The sequence below is a fragment of the Crotalus tigris genome, unplaced genomic scaffold (assembly GCF_016545835.1).
Source record: "Crotalus tigris isolate CLP2741 ecotype Arizona unplaced genomic scaffold, ASM1654583v1 scf7180000020200.116860, whole genome shotgun sequence".
NCBI classification, from domain to species: domain Eukaryota; kingdom Metazoa; phylum Chordata; class Lepidosauria; order Squamata; family Viperidae; genus Crotalus; species Crotalus tigris.
The window spans coordinates 56,620-76,410 of record NW_024097901.1 but is presented as its reverse complement, the minus strand read 5'-3'; the positions used below and the strand labels follow the sequence as shown (position 1 = coordinate 76,410).

General features: G+C 42.0%; 1 protein-coding gene across 4 annotated transcripts in view; it reads right to left on the bottom strand.

Annotated features, from left to right (window-relative positions):
• The window catches only part of LOC120318358 (GRIP1-associated protein 1-like), an 84,650-nt gene that overhangs the window by 8,561 nt on the left and 56,298 nt on the right, over positions 1-19,791 (bottom strand). For all 4 annotated transcript variants that reach the window (XR_005559471.1, XR_005559470.1, XM_039365844.1 and 1 more), the window contains 4 exons: positions 15,031-15,158; positions 12,169-12,297; positions 11,493-11,586; positions 4,136-4,290 (listed from right to left, as the gene is read on the bottom strand). Coding sequence is in view for 2 of the 4 variants with exons in the window: in XM_039365844.1 (XP_039221778.1) it covers positions 4,136-4,290; positions 11,493-11,586; positions 12,169-12,297; positions 15,031-15,158 (506 nt within the window). In the remaining 2 variants the exon portion in view is untranslated. The remainder of the gene's footprint in view (positions 1-4,135; positions 4,291-11,492; positions 11,587-12,168; positions 12,298-15,030; positions 15,159-19,791) is intronic.

Genomic DNA, 19,791 nt, shown 5'->3' with positions numbered 1-19,791 from the left:
TGGCATGAGAGGAACATGCCCTGGTCCCATCCCCTTCTGCCAGAGACCCTCAGATCTGTCCCACTCCTACCCAGGCCCGCACAGGCAACCTTGACACGAATGATGTAGAGCTGGCCACACCCACTCCATCCACAGCCACCCAGTAGGCCGCACCCACCCTGGCCACACCCACCCGGTCCCCTGAGGGCAACCGCAATGCTGATGCGGGCCTCAATGAAATTGAGTTTTACACCCCTGCCCTAGCTGGCCTCTGCTACCATCCATTCTACTTGCCAGCAGCTTCTTTCCCAAATGCACAATGCCCCCTACAGGCCATCACCGGGCCCGACCATGCTATTTCATCTGCCATGCACCATTAACCTTTCCTCCTACTCAGTATTTCCCTGTGTGGTCGAAGACTTCCTCCCAGATTAGTTTCTTGATCCTCACTGACAGCACCAAGACAGCATCCCTTTTCTGCCCCACGCCGACTGATCCACTGAAGCCCCAACCTTGAAGCAGCCTGTCCTCTGAGGCTGCTCCACCCCCATCCCTCCCCATGCAGACACGGCTATAAATAGCCTCTTCTTTCTGCTGACATCATCCTTTCGTCCCCTTGTTCCATTAGGACATTGGAACGATCAGATTTTTACATCAAGTTCATGCTGAAGAGGAAAAAAAAACACCCCCCCCCAATATGCTGCAAAACCGTTCTCTTACCTCAGCATGTGCTTTCGTGATAAAAGCAGGAAAGCAGAAGACTCACCTTGCTAGATCAGATAGGCGTCTATCTAACCCAGCAATCTGTTTCTAGCTAGTAGAAGCAAGGAAGCTCTCTAAAACACGGAGAAGAAGCAATTGATTTTTCCCTGCCATCTGATCCTAGAAACTGATATTCAGAAGTATACTTCTTTTGAATGTGGAGTATCCTTTGAGGTGCCACAGCTGAGAGGAATATTCTAAAAGAATTACCTTGCACAAAGCTATCTAGTCCTTTGAAAAAAAAATTCTCTGCAAGTTGTATAAACTATAGAAATACTGTATGTGGATCGTGTATTAAGGGTTTTTTCTTGACACTTTTTTTTGGGGGGGGGGGGAGTTCAAAGCATATTCAAAGTGCTCTTTTACCCAGACTCCTAGCTACTTATCTGAAAATCCAGCATTAGACCACTTGTATCAGTGGAAAAAAATAACCTGGCCTAGCTCGGTGGTGGGTGTAGGTGACAAACAGCCAGGAAGTAACATTCCTGCTGCACCATCACCACTATGGCCAGAATGCAGATTTCTCTGCCCCACCCCCTGACATACTTCCAAGCTCCAAAAACGTCTCCCTTAAGCTACTCTTCCCAAAAGCAACTGCATCACCCAAGATCTCCTCTCTGAATTGTGGGTGGTCACCCATCTGTGACACAGAGAGAAGGCTGGAGAAAATGCAGATTGTATGAAGATAAGAGTTCTTCATTCAAGGTCAATCACAGCGTTCAGGCAGAAGGAAATTTGCTACTCCCTTAGCTTCCCTTCGGTGCCAAAGCTGGGGCTCTTGCTGCCTCTCTTCCTCATCAGTCACCTTGATCTGCAGCCTGAGAAAAGATGAATGGACAGGCAGCCACAGCAGCTGTGTAAAACACTCGCCCAGGACCATGAACACACAAACTCAGAAGCCAACTAGCAGAGAGTCTCTCTGTTCTTATTCACTTACCACAGCAGCCTGTTCCTCCCGTTAAGAGCTCTCCCCAATGCCACATTTTTCGACATAGGCTACTAAGGATTTGTCCAACAAGCCCTATACCTCATAACAAGCATCTTCTCCCTCTCTGGTTGCTGGTCTTCATCCCACAGCCTTCCCAACCATAGATTCCTAGAGAGTGCTGGATCGGAACTCCTCTTGTTTCAGGAATCACAGGAGCTATCATCCAACATCTATTTGGGAATTTACGTTTGGTGAAGGCTGCTGTAGCTGCCTTCAGCATTTCTAGATTTGTGTTTGTAGATGTACCTTGAATTTGGTATGCCGGGTCCCCTTTGGGTAACTTTTGTTCTACCCAGCCTCTTCTATCTTTTGTTTATGAGGGGTTGCTCCTCATCATTTAGGTTGCCAACTTTAATTTTTTGTTTTGGCTGTTGTGTTCTTCTGAATGTGCAGAGCATTGCTTTCACTCAGAAGGAACAGAAAATAGTTGCAGTGATAGCAATAGTGAAAGCCAGTATGATGTAATGGTTAAGGTACAGGCTAGAAACCTGGAAACCTTGAGTTCTAGTCCTGCGTTAAGCACAAAGCCACCTGGATGACTTTGGGCAAGTCACTCTCTGTCTCTCAGCCCTAGGAAAAAAGCAAAGGCAAAAACTATTTCTGAAAATGTCACCAAGAAAACTGCACAGGGTATTTCAAGACTAATTCAAGGGCAGACACGCACAAAATTATAATACTAATACAATCATCATGGTTCTAAGGGAAGGATGCCATTGATTATGTATAGAGCGACTTCAGAATATTTTTCAATTATGGATGTTGGCACCAGGCATCTAGTTTAGGATTGCAATAATCTAGTTGAAAGGCCAAAGGACAGTTACTTATAAAACTGAGTAGGCAAGAATTGGCCCTTCCTCTAGGTAAGCTGACACTGCAGTAGAGACTTCTGTTTATAGCATGACCCTTGCTTATCAAGGGCGTTGTCTCCTCCTGATGGTACCATGCAGATCACAACAAAAGGCGACCTCTCTCTGCGTGTTTCCTTAAGACACAGGAGTGCAATAAGATTAGCTCACACCTTTTATTCCAAAGTAATTGTTCCAAATAAACACAGACACACATATACACCCCCGCCACAATCAGCATTTTTGGTTACTTAGCAATGCCGTTTAGCTTTCTCCTGGGGCAGCCTTTTCTTCCTCACCATGGTGACTTCCATTGGTCTTGAAAACTAGCTTTCCCAGAATTCCATGCCAGCCTGTTCAAAGGCATGAATTATGCCACCCAATATTCTTCAACCGTTCGCTTTACAACTCCTACGGCACGGGCGATAGCAAATGTTTGCATAAGCTGAATTTCCCAGATCCCAAGAGAACACTATCTCGGGGAAGACAAATCCCAAGAGAACACTATCTTGCACAGCCCAAGGCCTCAGCATGATATAAAATGCCTGAAAGATGTGGATGTGGTCCCCAAGGACCTCCAAATGTTTATCCCAAATTATCAATTTTAATGAATCAGAAAAGGGTTAAATATATGATTGGAGAGCAGTCAGAAGAAATGTTTTTAATTTGACCTACATTTAAATATGGCTAAAATCAAATAAAAGCCAAGGTTAGTTTCTATCCTACCCTCACCCGTAATCTTTTTGGAGTCCCCAGCATACCCCTGAATGGCCCAGGAACTTGTCCAACTTTGCCTTCTCATAGAAAAGCTGCATGTGTTTAATAAGTAGCTTAATTTGAGGGAAAATACACCTTGCTCTAGCGTTCCTACCCCAAATTCTTTCCAAGGTTTGAGCAGTATGTTCCTCTAATACAGTGTTTCTCAACCTTGACCATTTTAAGGCACGTGGACTTCAACTCCCAGAATTCCACAGCCAGCATTGCTGGCTGTGGAATTCTGGGAGTTGAAGTCCGCGTGCCTTAAAATGGTCAAGGTTGAGAAACACTGCTCTAATAGTTCCCCTTTGTCAAGAGAACATAATACGGAGACTTGAGAGAAGACCTTCTTGGCTGTGGAAAGCCACTTAGAAAATGCCTCCCTTGTAGAGTGCAGCCTAGCATTTTATTTCAGCCTTAGCAAAGCCTGTCTATTCATTCACTCAAAATGTTGGGTTGTTGTGGCTACAGCATGATCTTGATTCACCATTTGCTTCTATTGGACAGGGGACTTTGCTCTTAGTGATGTTGCTTGTTTTACTGTCTGACGTTTTCTTTTCTTGTTTGTATCACCGTCACCTTCATAAGAATCAGTCATACATCTTTCAGATAAATAAAGATGCCCTGCATAAATGGCCAGTTCCATTTCAATACTCTGACTGTTCAGGGTTGCCTGTCTGTCGCTCGATGCCTTTTGCTAGCAGAAGCCCTCCCTTCTTCCCCTTTGCCATTCAGTGGCTGACTCTGCCCAGTCCCAATTTTACACACACCCCACAAGCCTTTTCTCCAGGCTCCACCTACTAACCTTCTGTAAGTGCATGTTTTTGGTGAGCTGCTCCTCCAGCATGTTCTGTAGCTTCTTGTTCATCTCACGCAGGTTCTCATCTCCTGGTTTCACCAGGTCTCGCAGGACACTACTTAGGCTACTTCGATCAACCTGCCCATGAGCTCCAGACACATCTGTCAAAGAGAAAAGAGCAAGGAGAAAAAGGCGGTGACAAAGAAGTTACAAACGAATGTATAAGTGAAATTATGGCTGTAATGGAAACCGAGCCTCTGAGCTGCACCATTTGAAGAGGGAAAACACAGGTCGTGTATTGGATTATCCTTCCTATGAATAATTACGTAACATTCCCTGTAACAACAGTCTTTCTCTTGAGAAGTGGGTTTTGGTTTTTTTTGAAGAACACTCCTTAGAATAAAGGAGATCATGACTAACGTGTTTGTCATCCATAGGAGAAACCAACCTAAAAATCCTTTGGGAACTAGTTAGCCCACTTACATCTTCAAAATTCTGCTCTGGATCCCTTTTCCATAAAATATTAAATTTTTGTCCTCTCACCGGATAGGGCAGCCTTTCCCAATTTGGTGATTGTTAGATGTGTTGGATAATGGAGAACCCAAGAATCAATGTCCATCACATCTTAGAGAATACCCATAGGGGACTCCCCAGTTATCCACCAAAGCTCTTTCCTTGGTGACCTTCTTAAGACGTGCATAAGCAGAGGTTTGTTTTAAATGACCTTTGAAGATAGGAAGATAGTTGACCGACAAGTGGTTGATTCTTTTCGCAAGCTTCTGAACTAAATGGTTTTATAATTATTCCTCTGGACTTGCAATGGTATCGGGATTGACCTTGCAAGGCAGGAGGAAGATCCACCACTGTCCTAGACAAGGTCTGTTAAATGAAATTTGAATCTGAAGGAGGAGGGGTAGCTGCTCATAAGGAACCCTTCCTAATTTTCAGGACAGTCAAAGTGAGGAATTGGGGGGGGGGTACTTTGAGACTTGCAACACTCTGTTAATGTAACCTTAGAGTAAAGATAGAGCTTGTACTCCTAGTTGTGTTTCTTGTTTGGACTACCTCGCAAGACTGACAGGACTCTATAAGGTTGCATTTAGTTTATCGTTATTGTGAATAAGTTTCCACGTTCCAAAAGGGGAGGATCAGAAGTATAAGAAGCAAATAAAATGAGTAGTATCATTTAATTCCGCAGCTAATTAGAGTTGATTATATGATGATGTTAGGGAGAGTGAGGTCACAAAAAATTACTCTTAGTTTATCTCAGGCCTGTTTACTTTTAGAAACACATCCAAAACAGAGAACTTGCAAGCAAGGAACAAGCAATACTGTGGAATCCACCCCACTTTCAATACTAAATGCTGTAATAGTAAATAAAACAGCAACAGCTGTGATATCCACCTTTCAATTCTTCCTTTTGGAACTCACATTTATCTTCCAAACACCACCTCCCTGCGCTTCTAACCATTACTCACAGCTCTCCTTCCTGGAGTTTGGGTTGGTTCTAAACTCATCAGGGATCTGACATGAATCTGAGGTCTTTCCATGTAGGAAAGCTGGGAGGTGTTCAACCATGAAATTAGCAAAGCAGCGGGAAAGAAATAACAGCAGTAGACCAACCTCCATCCCACCATAAGAAACTAGCATGAAAAAAAAGGCACAAAATTAAATTGGGTGCAAGGTAGAGGAGCCAACACACTTGCTTACAATCTCACTGCATTTGAGAGCCAAGAGACAGATAACTCCAACAAAAGGGAAGTCTGTATGGCTCCATGACAGCCTAGCTAGCCTATTGTTTGAATGATGGGGTTGCAGGGATAAGGATGAGGAAACAAATGTGCCTGGAGTACAGCAAGATATAAAGCTTCTCAAAACCAGAGCTGAAGTCAAAGCATATTGATCATACCCAGACCCCATATATTAGGGAACAGCTCTAGTTTCAAGCAATATCCAAGTAAAATTAAGCCTCTAAGGTTGCCACTTGGTCAAGCAGCCAGTGCAGAGATATGTTGATAATCACTATTTCATCCGAAGAAACCACAACCCCAAATTTGCCTACCATTCTCCATTAATGTCCTGCCAAATACCAGGCTAACTCAGTTGCCTAGCTTCATTCTTGACCTTGTTAGTCTGATCGGAGTTGATTTCATAAATCCAAAATGGGTAATTTTTTTTCTAAACCCCAACTATCTAACCTTTCCAGCTTCCCAAATGGTGAGACCTTACTTGGAAGGACATTTTCGTATCAGCTTTCCTGAAATGGAGAAAGTGGTAGAGACTGAGCATTGGTGTTCCTGCTTCCTTTCTTCCAAGACCAGTGGGGAAAGGCCTGCACGTTGCGCCCTCCCTCCCAAGACTGTTGAATACAGTTTGCTGCCTTGATTTCCAAGACAGATGCTGGACTAAAGCAACCCTGACATCTAGATCAATTCTGCCTGTTCTCCCTTTCAGCCTTCATCAATCTAGCTGTCTCTCAATACCAAAATCCTTCCTGTCCCTTGGCTGTGCTAGTAAGCGTTGCCATACATACACACGAAGCCTCAAAGAAGAGATGGTGGCCATGAATCCTGGGTTTGAACCTAGCTCCCGTATCAAACTCAGTTTAGTGCCCATCACACTTTCTGCTCTTCTATTTGTTCACTCAGTAACCGATCATCAATCCAAGTTACAGTTGCCATTTAACAGGAGCAAGCACACACTGTTTAAAAATTAGCACTTGATTCTGCAAAAGCTGAACTCTGAAACCCACAGAAGTTATACACTCCTGTTTGGGTTTTCTACTCTGCACATACACAAGAATCCCTACTTTAACAATAACAACAAAAATTACATTTTCTCTACTCTGTCCTTGAAGCTCATCAGCCTTACTGGCCGTAATAGCTAGGAGCATGCCTTCATTTTCAGAAAAGAAAAATCACATTTCTCAAAATGCCAAATTTGGCACCCAGTAGTCCCTTCCGAGGGCCATGCTCAGGAGCATTCAATGAAAGGATAAGAAAAGAACCACAATTTGCCATCCTCATCTGGAATATGTTATCATACTTAAAAGCTCTGCCAGCGTCTTAGGAAGCCTACTAGCAGGACTTCTGAAAAGCATTTTTGTACAAACCCCCTCTTCGGTCAAATTTTCACTCGTTTTATTGCGATCTTGACAGGAGAAGATCGAATGGACTTATGCAATAAGGAGATAGATTGCTGCCATTTGACTACTGTGCCCGACATAGCCACAAGTTTTCCTTTCCTCTTGCTGACATTTGGTTTCAATGTACAAAATCTATCCGTTATTTCCTCACATTGGCACAGCACATTTGGGCAAAGATCTGAAAGTGTTACAGAAGTAGGAATCGGTGCATTTTAAGACAAGACAAAAAAAAAAAAAAACACGCTGAAGTCTCCGGGGCCCTGGGAATCAAGTGATTACAATATGGGGCTACGTGAGACTCCTAGATTCAATTACAAAGATTTGGAGGACAAATCAGGCTGCGAATAACCGCCCGACCCGGCAAAAAGGAAACAGCTCAAGATGCAGGAGGAGAAGGAGGAGGTGGTGGTGGTGGTTTATATTTTTAGCATTCATGAAATATTCACTGACTGAGTTGTGTGTTGCCAAGCTGAGGCAAAGGCGACCCTGCACAAGCTATTTATAGCTGACTTCTGTTTCATGCCCATAGCACAATTCAGTGTGGATGTATAAAAAACATGCCCAAAGGATGCCGCCCACCACCACCACTTGACTATGTAGTTGCAGGGCTATTCACCTGACCATGCAGACTTTATCTAAGATATCCCTCGTTCCTTATGATCCCACCCCTCGCAACGTCTCTGCTCCTTTGCAGTTCTGGTCCACCAGTGGAAGAGCAGCAAGGTCCCATCTGGCACAGGTGCTCTAGGGGCAGTGCAACCTATAGAGGAGGGGCTGGCAGAGGCAATAGGCAATAGCACTTCAGTCCATGGTTGGACTGGACTGGGGAAAACTGCAGGGCGCACACACCCAGCAGGGGGAGCGCCAGGAAAGCCATCTGACAGGACAGCATGTTTTGTTTGTGACTCAGTTTCTCAAATGATTTCCTGAGTCCAATATTTTCTCATGCCCAAAGTAAAAAGTTGGCTGCTGACTTCACATCCATTTTCATGCATCGGTCTTGGGCAGGAAATGGTTTCCTTTGGAGCACAATACTAACCACAAACCAAGGGAACTCTAAAAACTTTTCTAGTGAGCACTCCACACACACACACACACACACACACACACACACACACACACACAAACCCACATTTCCCCTGGCTCTTTCATTCTTGATAGGAAGAAAAAATATGCCTAAAATGGCATTGCCTTCACCTTGTAAACAGCTTAGGTTCTCCTCCTCTAGTAACTTGATGCTGGAAGCATTATGGCTGCTAAACCTGATTTCCTCAGTTTCTGAACCTGTAAAATTCCTGTTTTTTGTTAATAAGAGGAATAGTTCGCAATAGTTCGCAGTCCATTTTGGACAGTCCATTGATGCAGGTCAAGTATTTTGTAATTGTGCCACCCAAGTGTGTGGAATATGGCATGGACTGAAACTAAATTTAATAAATTTGAGAAAAAGAGTAAAAAGCAGCTTCTGATCCTGCCAGCACTTTTGTGTGGTTTTGAGTGACAGCACAGAATTGACAGGTTAAGAAAAGGAAGGACGACTATTCAGCAGGATGGATTTACTTTGGTTAGGAAATGGGACTTGTCAGTCTCTCACAACAGCAGAGAACTGTTGAAAGTAAAGAATCTATTGAAGATCAAAGCGCTCACCATTTCCTGATGATCATTCAAAGTCATCAATCAGCCTTAAATCTGTTTAAACTGTAGTACTCCAGAAAGGAAAACTCCGGGCAGGGAGGGGGGGTGGAAGAAGAGCAAATGAAATCTGCAGAATATCTGTAAAAAAGTAGATCCCTCTATGGAGCTGCTTCCCTACAAGTCAAAATGTGTGCACACAAATGGGAGATTAGGCCTATATCAGGTTTTTAATATGAATGCAAAACCTACATCAGCCATGCTATACTCATTCCAAAACGTGTACTTTTCTCATCCGGCCTCATCAGAATCATGTGAAAATAAGGACATCAATCCAAATGCTTCAGAAACCAAAATCCCGTATCCTGAAAAACAGATGCTCATCACAAGAACACAACGACCTAACAGAAGTCACTGCATCAATAACACTAAACAACTATCAAAAACAGCTTATTCATCCCAGCAGAACCATTTGAGAGATAAGTCTCCCTAAACCAGTGATGGCGAACCTTTTAGAGACCGAGTGCCCAAAAACTGGCCCTGCCCCTGCTCTACCACCTGCCCCTGCCCCTGCCCCGCCCCTGCCCCACCCCCATCTCCTGCCCCGCCTGCCCACAGGGCCACTCACCGCCTCCAGGGCCCGCCGCAGATCACCCAGGCAGCCCAGCAGCGCTATGGCGGTCATGCCCTCTGCCCATGCCCTACAGCATCAACTGTGCACGATGGGGTGTGAGGGCAGAGTCTTGTCTACGCTGCCTGGCTACCATGTCCTTGGCTGCGCTGCTCCGCATAGACCACACTCAGGGGCGAGTCTCCTTCAGGGAGGTTGCTGGAGAGGAGGGGGTCACGGGGGGAGGCAAGGCTGGGGCAATGGCATGGGTGCCACAGAGAGGGCTCCGAGTGCCGCCTCTGGCACCCGTGCCATAGGTTCGCCACCACTGCCCTAAACATTCTCTACAGAGTATGTGGGTAATAGGTTCCCTCTTGCACTGTAACATCGACCACACACCCATCTAAGCTACATATTTGAATGCCAAACGAGACTATTTCTTAAAGAAGTCTGTGATAAGAGAGGGCAGCAGAAATTGCGCAGATTTATCTAGCCCTGTTCATAGAAGGGTATCCAGGCAGTCTGGCCCAGTGATCAAACTTGCAGAGTTTCATCACACACTTTCCAATGATCTTGTGGAACGAACAGTTACCGTACAAAAGACATAACTACTGGACGTCATTTCTTAGGGAGGTTCTAAGCTTCAAAAATTCTACGGAACTAACTGCTCTCCCAAGTTTGCCACAGCACTATAAAGGTTAGAAATTTAAAAATAAATAAATAAAACCTGTGGGTGGTAAACAACAGAATCAGAGCATATAGATCAGCAGGATGGGTTCCCTTTTTCCCAAGCAGCTTCTTTTCCCCATCATTAAATGCTTTAAAAACTTAAAGCATTCTGAAAAAAGTCAAAGGAAATAATGGGTTAAGGACTTAGCTAAATATATGTCTTGGAACCACCAAATGCTATTTGGATATCAAGCTATGGTCAGGCCATACAAGCAAACAAGGGAAGTACTGTATTAACATCTGAGTGCGCTCCTCCCTTTATACTGCTGGATGGTTGAGCGGGAACAGCTCCTTTTCTCCTCCCTTCGTCTGGGTCTTTGATGACCTAACATGTTTTAATAGCAGATGCTGCAGCCCTTGTCACCGCTGCCAAAGAAGGTCCCTCACCACCTGGCATCATCAAGAACACATTAAGACACAACACAAAAAATCTCTTTTGTGGGCCAAGTCTGGCGTGGAAGCAACATCCGATGAATTAAACCATCTGAACCATTTATTGTCTTCTCGAGACTACAGGATTTCCACCTCTCCTGGTTTACTCAGAAATAAAAGTCTTTCGGAGATTGGTTGGACATGGGCTTTTTTCTGGCACCAGTACTCAAGCACTGATTTTAGAAATCTCTTTCAATAAATGTGGATGCTAGCAAAGGAAGACAGTATTCAAGGTGAAGAGAGCATAGTTAAGGTTGCTCTCCAAGGTCCTTTTTCCTCCCACCCACCCAGATTTATCCACTATTATACACTCAATTCCAGATATATATTTTTTGCAGTCATAATCTTTTGAGTTTAAATGTGCCAGATTGTTGCTTAATCAACTGGAGAGAAAGTGGAGGGAATGAGGTATTCTTGATCCTGCATTTTTATTTTGAATTTCAGTGTTTTTATGTGTTTATATCCCTAATATTGCATCAGTTCTGTGCCCAAGAGATAGAGTAAAACAATGCTTGCTCCATTTGATCCCTTGGAAGTGGACTCCTTCTTCCTTACACTTTAATTCTTTTAACGTTCACTTTTTAATTTCTTGGGATCTTATCGTTTTTAGAATATGATCTAAGGATTCACAATGTTCTAGGGACTTCATAGGATGCAATCCAAAAATGGAACAAGAAAGGCCTTCACAGAAGCTCAGCCAGGCTGATATTAGACAGGCAACATCAACTTTGCTTTCAGCTCCACTCCCCCTTTCTCCTTCAACCTCAAATTTCTGGTTGCTTCCAAACTGGGTCCCTCTTGAAGACTACAGTTCTCACCAATGCGGCTGTCCATCACATAGGTCTCAATTATGGCACTCTTCCTGCATAGGTCCTCAGCCATGGAGGCACTGCTGACTTCAAGGTGCTTCACCTAGCAGAGAAAGATTGCATTACTTGTTACTGTCAAGCCACAAGACCAATGCTATTCTTAGACTTGGGAACCATCTAGCTTCAAGCGATGTCTCTTAAATGTGGCAGACCAGTCTCTTTTTCCAATTTGCTCTCTTCAATCCAGACCTTCTCCCAGAGTTTGTCCCTCTCTCTGACTGATTCCCCCAAAGTTGAGAATTGGCATCTGTACTGACATCCTATCAGAATCAGTTCCCCAGCCAAAGCCCCAAAAGTCAAGGTCAGCCAACGCTATCAGGATTAGAAGCAAAGCCCCAGTCAGTGGACTCCTACATGGGTCCTTGGGAAGGCATGCCAAGGCCATTCTGTGCCTGGATGGTCTATACCAGGGGTAGTCAACCTTGGCTCTTTTATGACTCGTGGACTTCAATTCCCAGAATTCCTGAGCCAGCTAAGCTGGCTCAGGAATTCTGGGAGTTGAAGTCCACGAGTCATAAAAGAGCCAAGGTTGACTACCCCTGGTCTATACTGTGGGAAATCCAGGAAATACTGAATGGCTCAGGTTCTCACAAAATCCAAACCTAAAACCCAGATGATTTGATACCTTCTCCTCCAACAGCCACTTCTCCTGCTGAACCTCTGCCAGCCGCTGGAACAGTTCTGAGATCTCCTCATCTGAAAGGTCGGCTGGCCGTGGAGGTTGCGACTGTGACTGTGGGCTTCCTGTGGTTGACTACAAATAGAAAAGGTAAAAGGCAGACGCATCACTTCTCACATTCGGGCTTTTTAGTACAGGCCCAGTTCAGCCCATATGCAAAACAACCCAATTTCCACTAAGCAGGCAAATCATTAATCTCTTGTTTCCTCTATACAATCCTAGTCATTAGTGCTGTATGTAAAAATAATTTTATAGTAATGAACATGAAACTGTACACCTTGCTCCTACTGCCAACTATCCTTTTCCATTTAAAGCATTTGAAAGCAGATTCTCAAATGGCGTAGTTAACTGGGAATTATGGAAGTTATAATTTATCATGCCTAGAAACTGCCAATTGAAAAAGGTTGTGATCTAAAGCTAAAGAGATAAGAACATACAGTGTACCTTCCTAGCGAAGACGTTATCGCACACCATCATTAAGCTATTTATCTAATTTTTCCAAAAAACTAGTACGCTCATGGCCGATTCAAAAGTCATACTGATTCCAGTCAGGGAAATAAATTGGATGAAGGTGAGGTAGTGGAACCAATGCCTATCTTCTGGTAATGGACCAATAACCCAAAATTCAATCCAGAAGACAAGAGATGCTTTGTCTGTCCAATGAATAAAGTTCTACCTATTCTGAAGGGAGTTGCCCTCATCTTAAAGGTTCAGGAATCATAGCTTTGGAGAGCTTCTGGACTGAAGCATTTTCCCCTAGATGTGGCTTAGTCTGATAAAGACACTTCCATCACAGTAATTCATGTCATGGTAACTTCTCATTTAGTTGGTGCAATGCTTTGGGTTGCCCTTAAAGACATTTCAGTTAGAAGAAAATGCTGGTAGACAATTACTGAGCGAAACTGGGCAATTTGAACATACAATACCTGTGCTTTATGGAGTGGCTTCCGTTTAGTTTCTGCTCCCAATTCAGGGTGCTACTTAATCTATGAAGGGCTTCATACTTGGAGCTTAGCTATCGGAAAGGAACACTTTGTCACACTTATTTCTATTTGTACCCTAACATTCTTCCTTGGAGAGGCGGTTCTGGCTGCCCTTCCACACTGTGGTGCAATGAAGGCTACTTGGCCTTTTCAGTTATAGCTCCTTAAGTATGAAATGCCCTCCCCAGCTAGGTATGGGTAAGGCCGTGGTGAGGCCATCTTCATCTTAACTGCACTGCCAGACAAAAATATTGTTATGCTCACAAGCCTTTTAATAATGTGTAATTCCTGTTGAGGTTTTTAATATTTCCACATATTTTATTTCCTGTTATTGTTTTAGTTCAGTGGTTCTCAACCTATGGGTCGCGACCCCATTTGGGGTCGATCAACCATTTCACGGGGGTCGCCAAGCAAGGCTGTCCGCCATTTTTTCCCCTTTTCCGGCGGGTGCCCTACCTCCCTTGGGCTGGGCCAGCTGGTGGCCCAGCCGGTGGTCGGCCTGCTCCGTCTCTGCCGCTTGCCAGCTATGCCTTGTGCGGCACTCCCGGGCAGGGAAAGTCCTCGACTTACGACCGGTTGAGTAGTCCTCGACTTACGACCGGTTTAGTCCTCGAATTACGACTGGTTGGGGGTCGCGGCATTAAAAAGGTTGAGAACCACTGTTTTAGTTATTCCTTTGTCGATTTCACTTTGTAATGTCATGGGTTTTATAAAAAGTTTAAATATATGCTCTTATTATTTAACCTATTGCTCTTAGCTATTAATATAACTTTAATTATAAAGTGTCAACATTTCCTAGCCTCCAAATCTATTTGCAATCTTCATGTTCCTCCAGGATGTTTAAAAATTATAAATTCTATATATTTGCTATACATGTTTAGGTCCTGATTCTTGATAAAGCCAGCTTAACAAAAATGAGTCAAGCATGGGATGGGAACTAGGAATCCTTCATTCGGCCTCCATCCTGCTTTTATGCAAGCTTCATTAACTTCCTTGCACCGACATAATGTTTCAGTAAAGTTTTGTTTTGATTTACTATTACTGATGTTTGGTACCAGGTTTTGGCAGATAACACAAATTATGAATATCAGTAATTAAACAACATGGGTGAATTGCTCTAAACATCTGTGAAAACATTAAATTTAGATTACACAAGAGCAGATTTGAAAACAGGTGAATTTGTTATTCTGATAGGGATCACCGACTCCTGAAGCAAGCATATACTCAAAACCATCCTATTCCTTAAATATTTAGGCTAAGTTTGCCCACTCGTGCCAGTATTTGCCATCTGGCTTCAGCTGGCTGACCTTGGGAGTCCCGGAAAAAGAAAAAGAAAAAGAGAAAAAAAAAAAACCCCAAAGCTTGAAGACTGTGAAACTCTGGTATTGCAGCGTCAAGTGAAATTTGCTCGGGTGAATTATAACCTCATGCTTCACCGGTACAAAAAATGATGCAGAGCAGGAGCAAGGGGAAAAAAAAAAAATCACTTGCCCTTCATGGAGAAAAAAAAAGAACTAGACAGAAAGGGCCATTTCAGGAAATGCTGTTATTTTCTGTTGGGAAAGAGAAAATTCTCTTTATTTATGGGAATGAGACTCATGAAGCAAAGCTACCCCATTCAAGAGGCCTGGTTTCTGTGGCTTAGACAGTGTTTCCCAAACTTGACAATTTTAAGGCATGAGGACTTCAACTCCCAGAATTCCACAGCCAGCAACGCTGGCTGTGGAATTCTGGGAGTTGAAGTCCACATGCCTTAAAATTGTCAAGTTTGGGAAACACTGGCTTAGAAAGACAGGCTTCTGATTTCTACCTCTGGACCCCTCACCTTGTTACTGCCAGCCCCGGACCCTTCCTTCATGATTTCACGGTAGCTGAAGGATGAGATGCTGCTACTGTCTCCCGTCTGAGTCCGACTGGGGGAACTGATGTCTGCCAGGACAAGATCCTCGATCCCTGGAAGACAAAGAGAATGGTAGAAGTCCATGAAGGGAGGAGATGTTTCTAGAGTCCCAGCAGCCCAGGCCTGCAGTGACTTATGGGGCCATCTAACCAGGAGAGAAAACACATCTAGATAGCAGCGTTTTCAAGAAAATTAACCCCATTCTCCTATACTCAATGGCAAAACTTAGTTTCGCTTTTCAAAAAGGCATCAACCAGCTTCAACTCGTTTTTTATAATAATTTTTACTAAAGTTTTAAAAATGCAAACAAACGTAACTAATACAATTAAAAAATACAAAAAGGGAGGAGTAAAAAAGAAAAAGAAAGTGTAAAAAGAATATATAAAGAAATGACTTCCCCTTCATGAAGAGAAGTACAATTTCAGTAACTTATCCCTTTCTCTAACATTTCAACAAAAGATCTCTCCTATTTTATCTACAGACAAATTATAAAGTCTTGTCATTCAGCAAAAGTCCATTCAGAATTACTAGAAATAACAACATATATGTCTTAGGCCTTAATCAAATAAATCAGTTTCATATTTCTTTTTCTTTTAACATAACTTATTTTCTCTAAAAATGTAATAAAACAACATATTAAAAAACTTAATCTTTAATTTCTTCAAATAGTATCCTGCATGTTTATTTATCATTTTTTTTCTTTCTCCTCTCAGAAAGTCCTTCACAAATTCAGCATGGATTAGAAATAGCAACATCTATATTTTAACCCTAATTAAATAAACCAACCTTGTAACCCTGTTTTACTTTTAACACCACAGTTTATCATTTTTTCTACTAATACAATAAAAATATCTTCTTCCCATATCTTATCCATAAGACAAATTTTAAAGCCTCATCACTCTGTATTGGTTTAGAAAAACTCATTAAAAACTACGTTACTAAAACTTCATATACTGTTTATATTAACCTCAATCAAATAAGCCATGTTATATTTGTTTTTTGTGTTTAAAAATCTTGATGTAGCATCTCCAAAACTGGTTTCTTTTCATTTTCTGTTTTCTCCTTATAACATCTTCATAACACATCTCTTTTCTAAGTCCAAGGTAAGAAAATTGTTCAAGTCACTCTTCTGATTTATTATTTGTGTGTCCCTTTTAGTTATTAAGATGTCAGCCAGTTTCATTTGATCAATGTAGCATCCTTTTCCTTATTATTCTTGTAACTTAGCAAATATCCTTGAATTTTTCCAAAATTAAAATACTTTCCTCCATTCTGTATTAGTGGATCTCTTCTCCTTTAATTTATAATCTTCAGTTCTCTCTGGCTGGCTCTAATATCCAATCTTCAAAATCTCTTCTTATCATGTTTTTTTTCTGATCCACAACATTTTCTCATGGGAAAATTTCTTAGATTCAAAATCTTCATGTCTTTTAGATAGGATTTTAAATAAGCCGCAGAAAAGAGTCTTATAATTAATTTCAAAATCTTATTTCCAACCCATTTGGCTTCTTAGTCTGTTTATAAATTTCCACAGTCAATATTCTAATAACTTTTTGCTGTTTATTTCAGAACATATTGTTAAAAAATTCTTAAATTTACATGAAACCTCTTTCACAAAGGATTGAAGATATGTGATGAAACGTATTGTTCTGAAGGTTCTTAACATTCAAAAAACATTTCCTGAAGTGATTAAGAAAGGAAATGGGCAAACCCAGTGTTCGTTTGAATGCTCTGTGCTGCAAATTTGACTCTTCTTTGGCTCCCAGAGCTCAGAAACCTGCTGGAGACCACTGTTTTATGGTCTTCTTGCAAGAGATCCTCTGTGTGGAGTGCTTATAGGTGATCCCAGGTCTTCCCTTTGTTCAGAGAGGAATTCTGAGGCACTGATTCCCCCAAGTCCTTGTTCTGCTGTGGTTATCAGTTTTGTAATGGAGCCATCTTCAATGGGCCATTGCTTCTTCAGAGGTCAACTGCCTTCAACTCTGTTTAAATTGTCATCATGGCTTTTTCATTTTTCCAGGCTTTGAAACAGAACTAGCAGGTGGATAGAATAGTTCGTGGACATGTAGGAAATACGATTCTGTTTTTTCACACAGTCAACTTTATAGCAAATGCTCTGAAAAAGATGTAGGCGGAAGCAATGAGAGATTGCCCATTTTTAGAAGGATTTGATTCAGCAATTGCATTTAAATTCCTCTCTTCTAATCACTTTGACCATAACTCTGATCTCATCTCATGTCACATCTTCCTCAGAGAATTAACAAACTAACCTTGAGCATAGCAAATCCTCACTCTGCAGTGTCAGTTATCACATGTGGCCTAGAAACAGTGAGAGTCTTCTAGACCAAACAAGGACTATGCATAATCCTGACTAGGGGGCTGTGATAGTATGTGGGAACCACTTTGGGAGACAGAATGGAGAGCCACAGATTGAACAACTGGCATATAAAAGATGTCTCTGCCTACAGAAGTGGAGGATGGCTTTGAGAAGAATTTCAGAAGGGCCTTCCCTAGTTTTCCAAACAGTAAAAAGAAAGGAGGGGAGAAACACTTCCAGTCTTACAAGATTCTGTTAATGTAACCTTGCAATAAAGACAAAGCTAGTACTCTTGGATGTGCTTCTTGGGTGGACTACCTTGCAGAGCTAACACAGGCAAAGGGTAAGAACAGCTTTTGGGCCTCCTGCTTCCACAACCCCCATAAAGTCTTCAGACTCCTTCTACTGGCCTAAATCACAGTTCATACAAGCCAAGATGCTGTTTTCTTAAATATGTCATGCAGGAATTTATGGGCACAGGTTAGCATTAATGGTGCTTAAGACTAGCATTAAGATAGCTTGTGTCTAATGCAAAGGCTGCTAAAGAGAGTTGTGAATGGAGGAAAAGCATAGAGAAGTAACTCAGCCCAAAACCTTCAGAAGCTTTGACTGCAAGGTCCAAATTACTTTTTGTATGAACATGGCACATCCTTTGCTCCTAGTCTCAGTTTGTGTATGTGTTGAATGTTCTACTTTAAAGCTTTCAATTTACACTTCTTTTTTTAAAAGTAAAGTAAAATAAAGTGTAAAGTAAAATGTAAAGTAATAATAAAAAAACAAAACAAACCAGGCAGTCTCATTTGGAGTCTTTATATTTTTTTTAAAAAAATTGTTACTCTGGTACATCTAGATGAGCAGATCAACAAAAAATATTTCAGGAGAGATGATCATGTACCATCATATGATGTACTATCATACAGGGATGATGTGCATAAGGAAATGAATGAGATTATTTTTAAATGAGGAATCCTTAACGTACTAATGTATTACAGAATAGAATAGAATAGAATAGAATAGAATAGAATAGAATAGAATAGAATAGAGTAGGAGCTGGAAGGGACCTTGGAGGTCTTCTAGTCCAGCCCCCTGCTCAAGGAGGAGAACCTATACCATCTCAGACAGGTGAATGTTTAGTCTCTTTTTAAAAATCTCCAGTAATGGAGCGCCCACAATTTCTGGGGGTAAGCTGTTCTACTGGTTGATTGTCCTCACTGTCAGGAAGTTTCTCCTTAATTCCAGGTTGCTTCTCTCTTTGATCAATTTACAATCATGATCTGAATATAGTTAAAGCCAACCTGACATGCATCTAGTTTAGCCCATCTTCTTTTGAAAATGACTAGAATCCAAAAGCAATTTCCATTCAGTTATGGGGGCTAGATATTTTTGAACTACCTGCCTCTGGACTTCACAATAAACTCTGATTTAGAGTTTGCTGATGTATGAGACAACCACAGAATTCTCATAATTGATAAATCTGGAGGTTATGCTCCAATATATTCAGAGGATATCAAGAGGTCTTAGATGGGAATTGAGCCTCGCTCATGATTAAATTTAGGTGCTGCTCCTCAACTGGGGAAGTTGTGAGGAGAAATTCAATAGCTTCCATTTTTCTTTTAGACTAACTACGGTTGTCACATTGCCCGAAATGGGCAATTTGTGATTAATCTTATGTAGGATTCGCTTGAAAGCAGGAAGAATCAATCCATAGGTTGAGAAACCAAAGTTAAGCGTTGCTCATTATTCAAGTAAATACAAAAGCAGAGAGGAGTAAATGGACCCGGATGGGATATTAGATTTATTCTGAGGCCCAAGCACAGCCACTAGCACCTCTTCAGCATAAAATAACAAAGCAATAAGCATGCTACTAACAGTCTGGTGTCTTCAGGCTCCTCCCATTACCAACAGCAGTTTCAATCCATTAACAAGTGGAGTAGCTTGGGAGTGTCCAATGGATACCATTGAAATTTGAGGAGATGTTACATGCTCTTTCATAAAACAACTGTCGAGGGAGGGAGGCAGTTGTGCATTCACAAAGAAACTGGTATAGTGTACATAGCTCATCACAAGACACAACTGACCAGACAGCAAACAAGTGAGATTTACTACTTCCTTTCTCCTCTCAGAATGCTTATTTGTTAACTAGATTTAAATCTTGCCTTTCATTCAAGAGCTAAAGGCAGCTCCGGAATAGCACTTCCTCTTCCTATTTTTCACCAGAATAGCAGTCTGTGAGGTTCACTAGTCTAAGAGAGAATGGGTGGCCCAAAATTGTCCAGTATCATCCGTGGTGGTGGAGAGTAGAATAAAACCCAGACTCAATGCTCCTAGTTCAACCCTTTCACTATTGTCTCACATGGCCTCTCTATTCT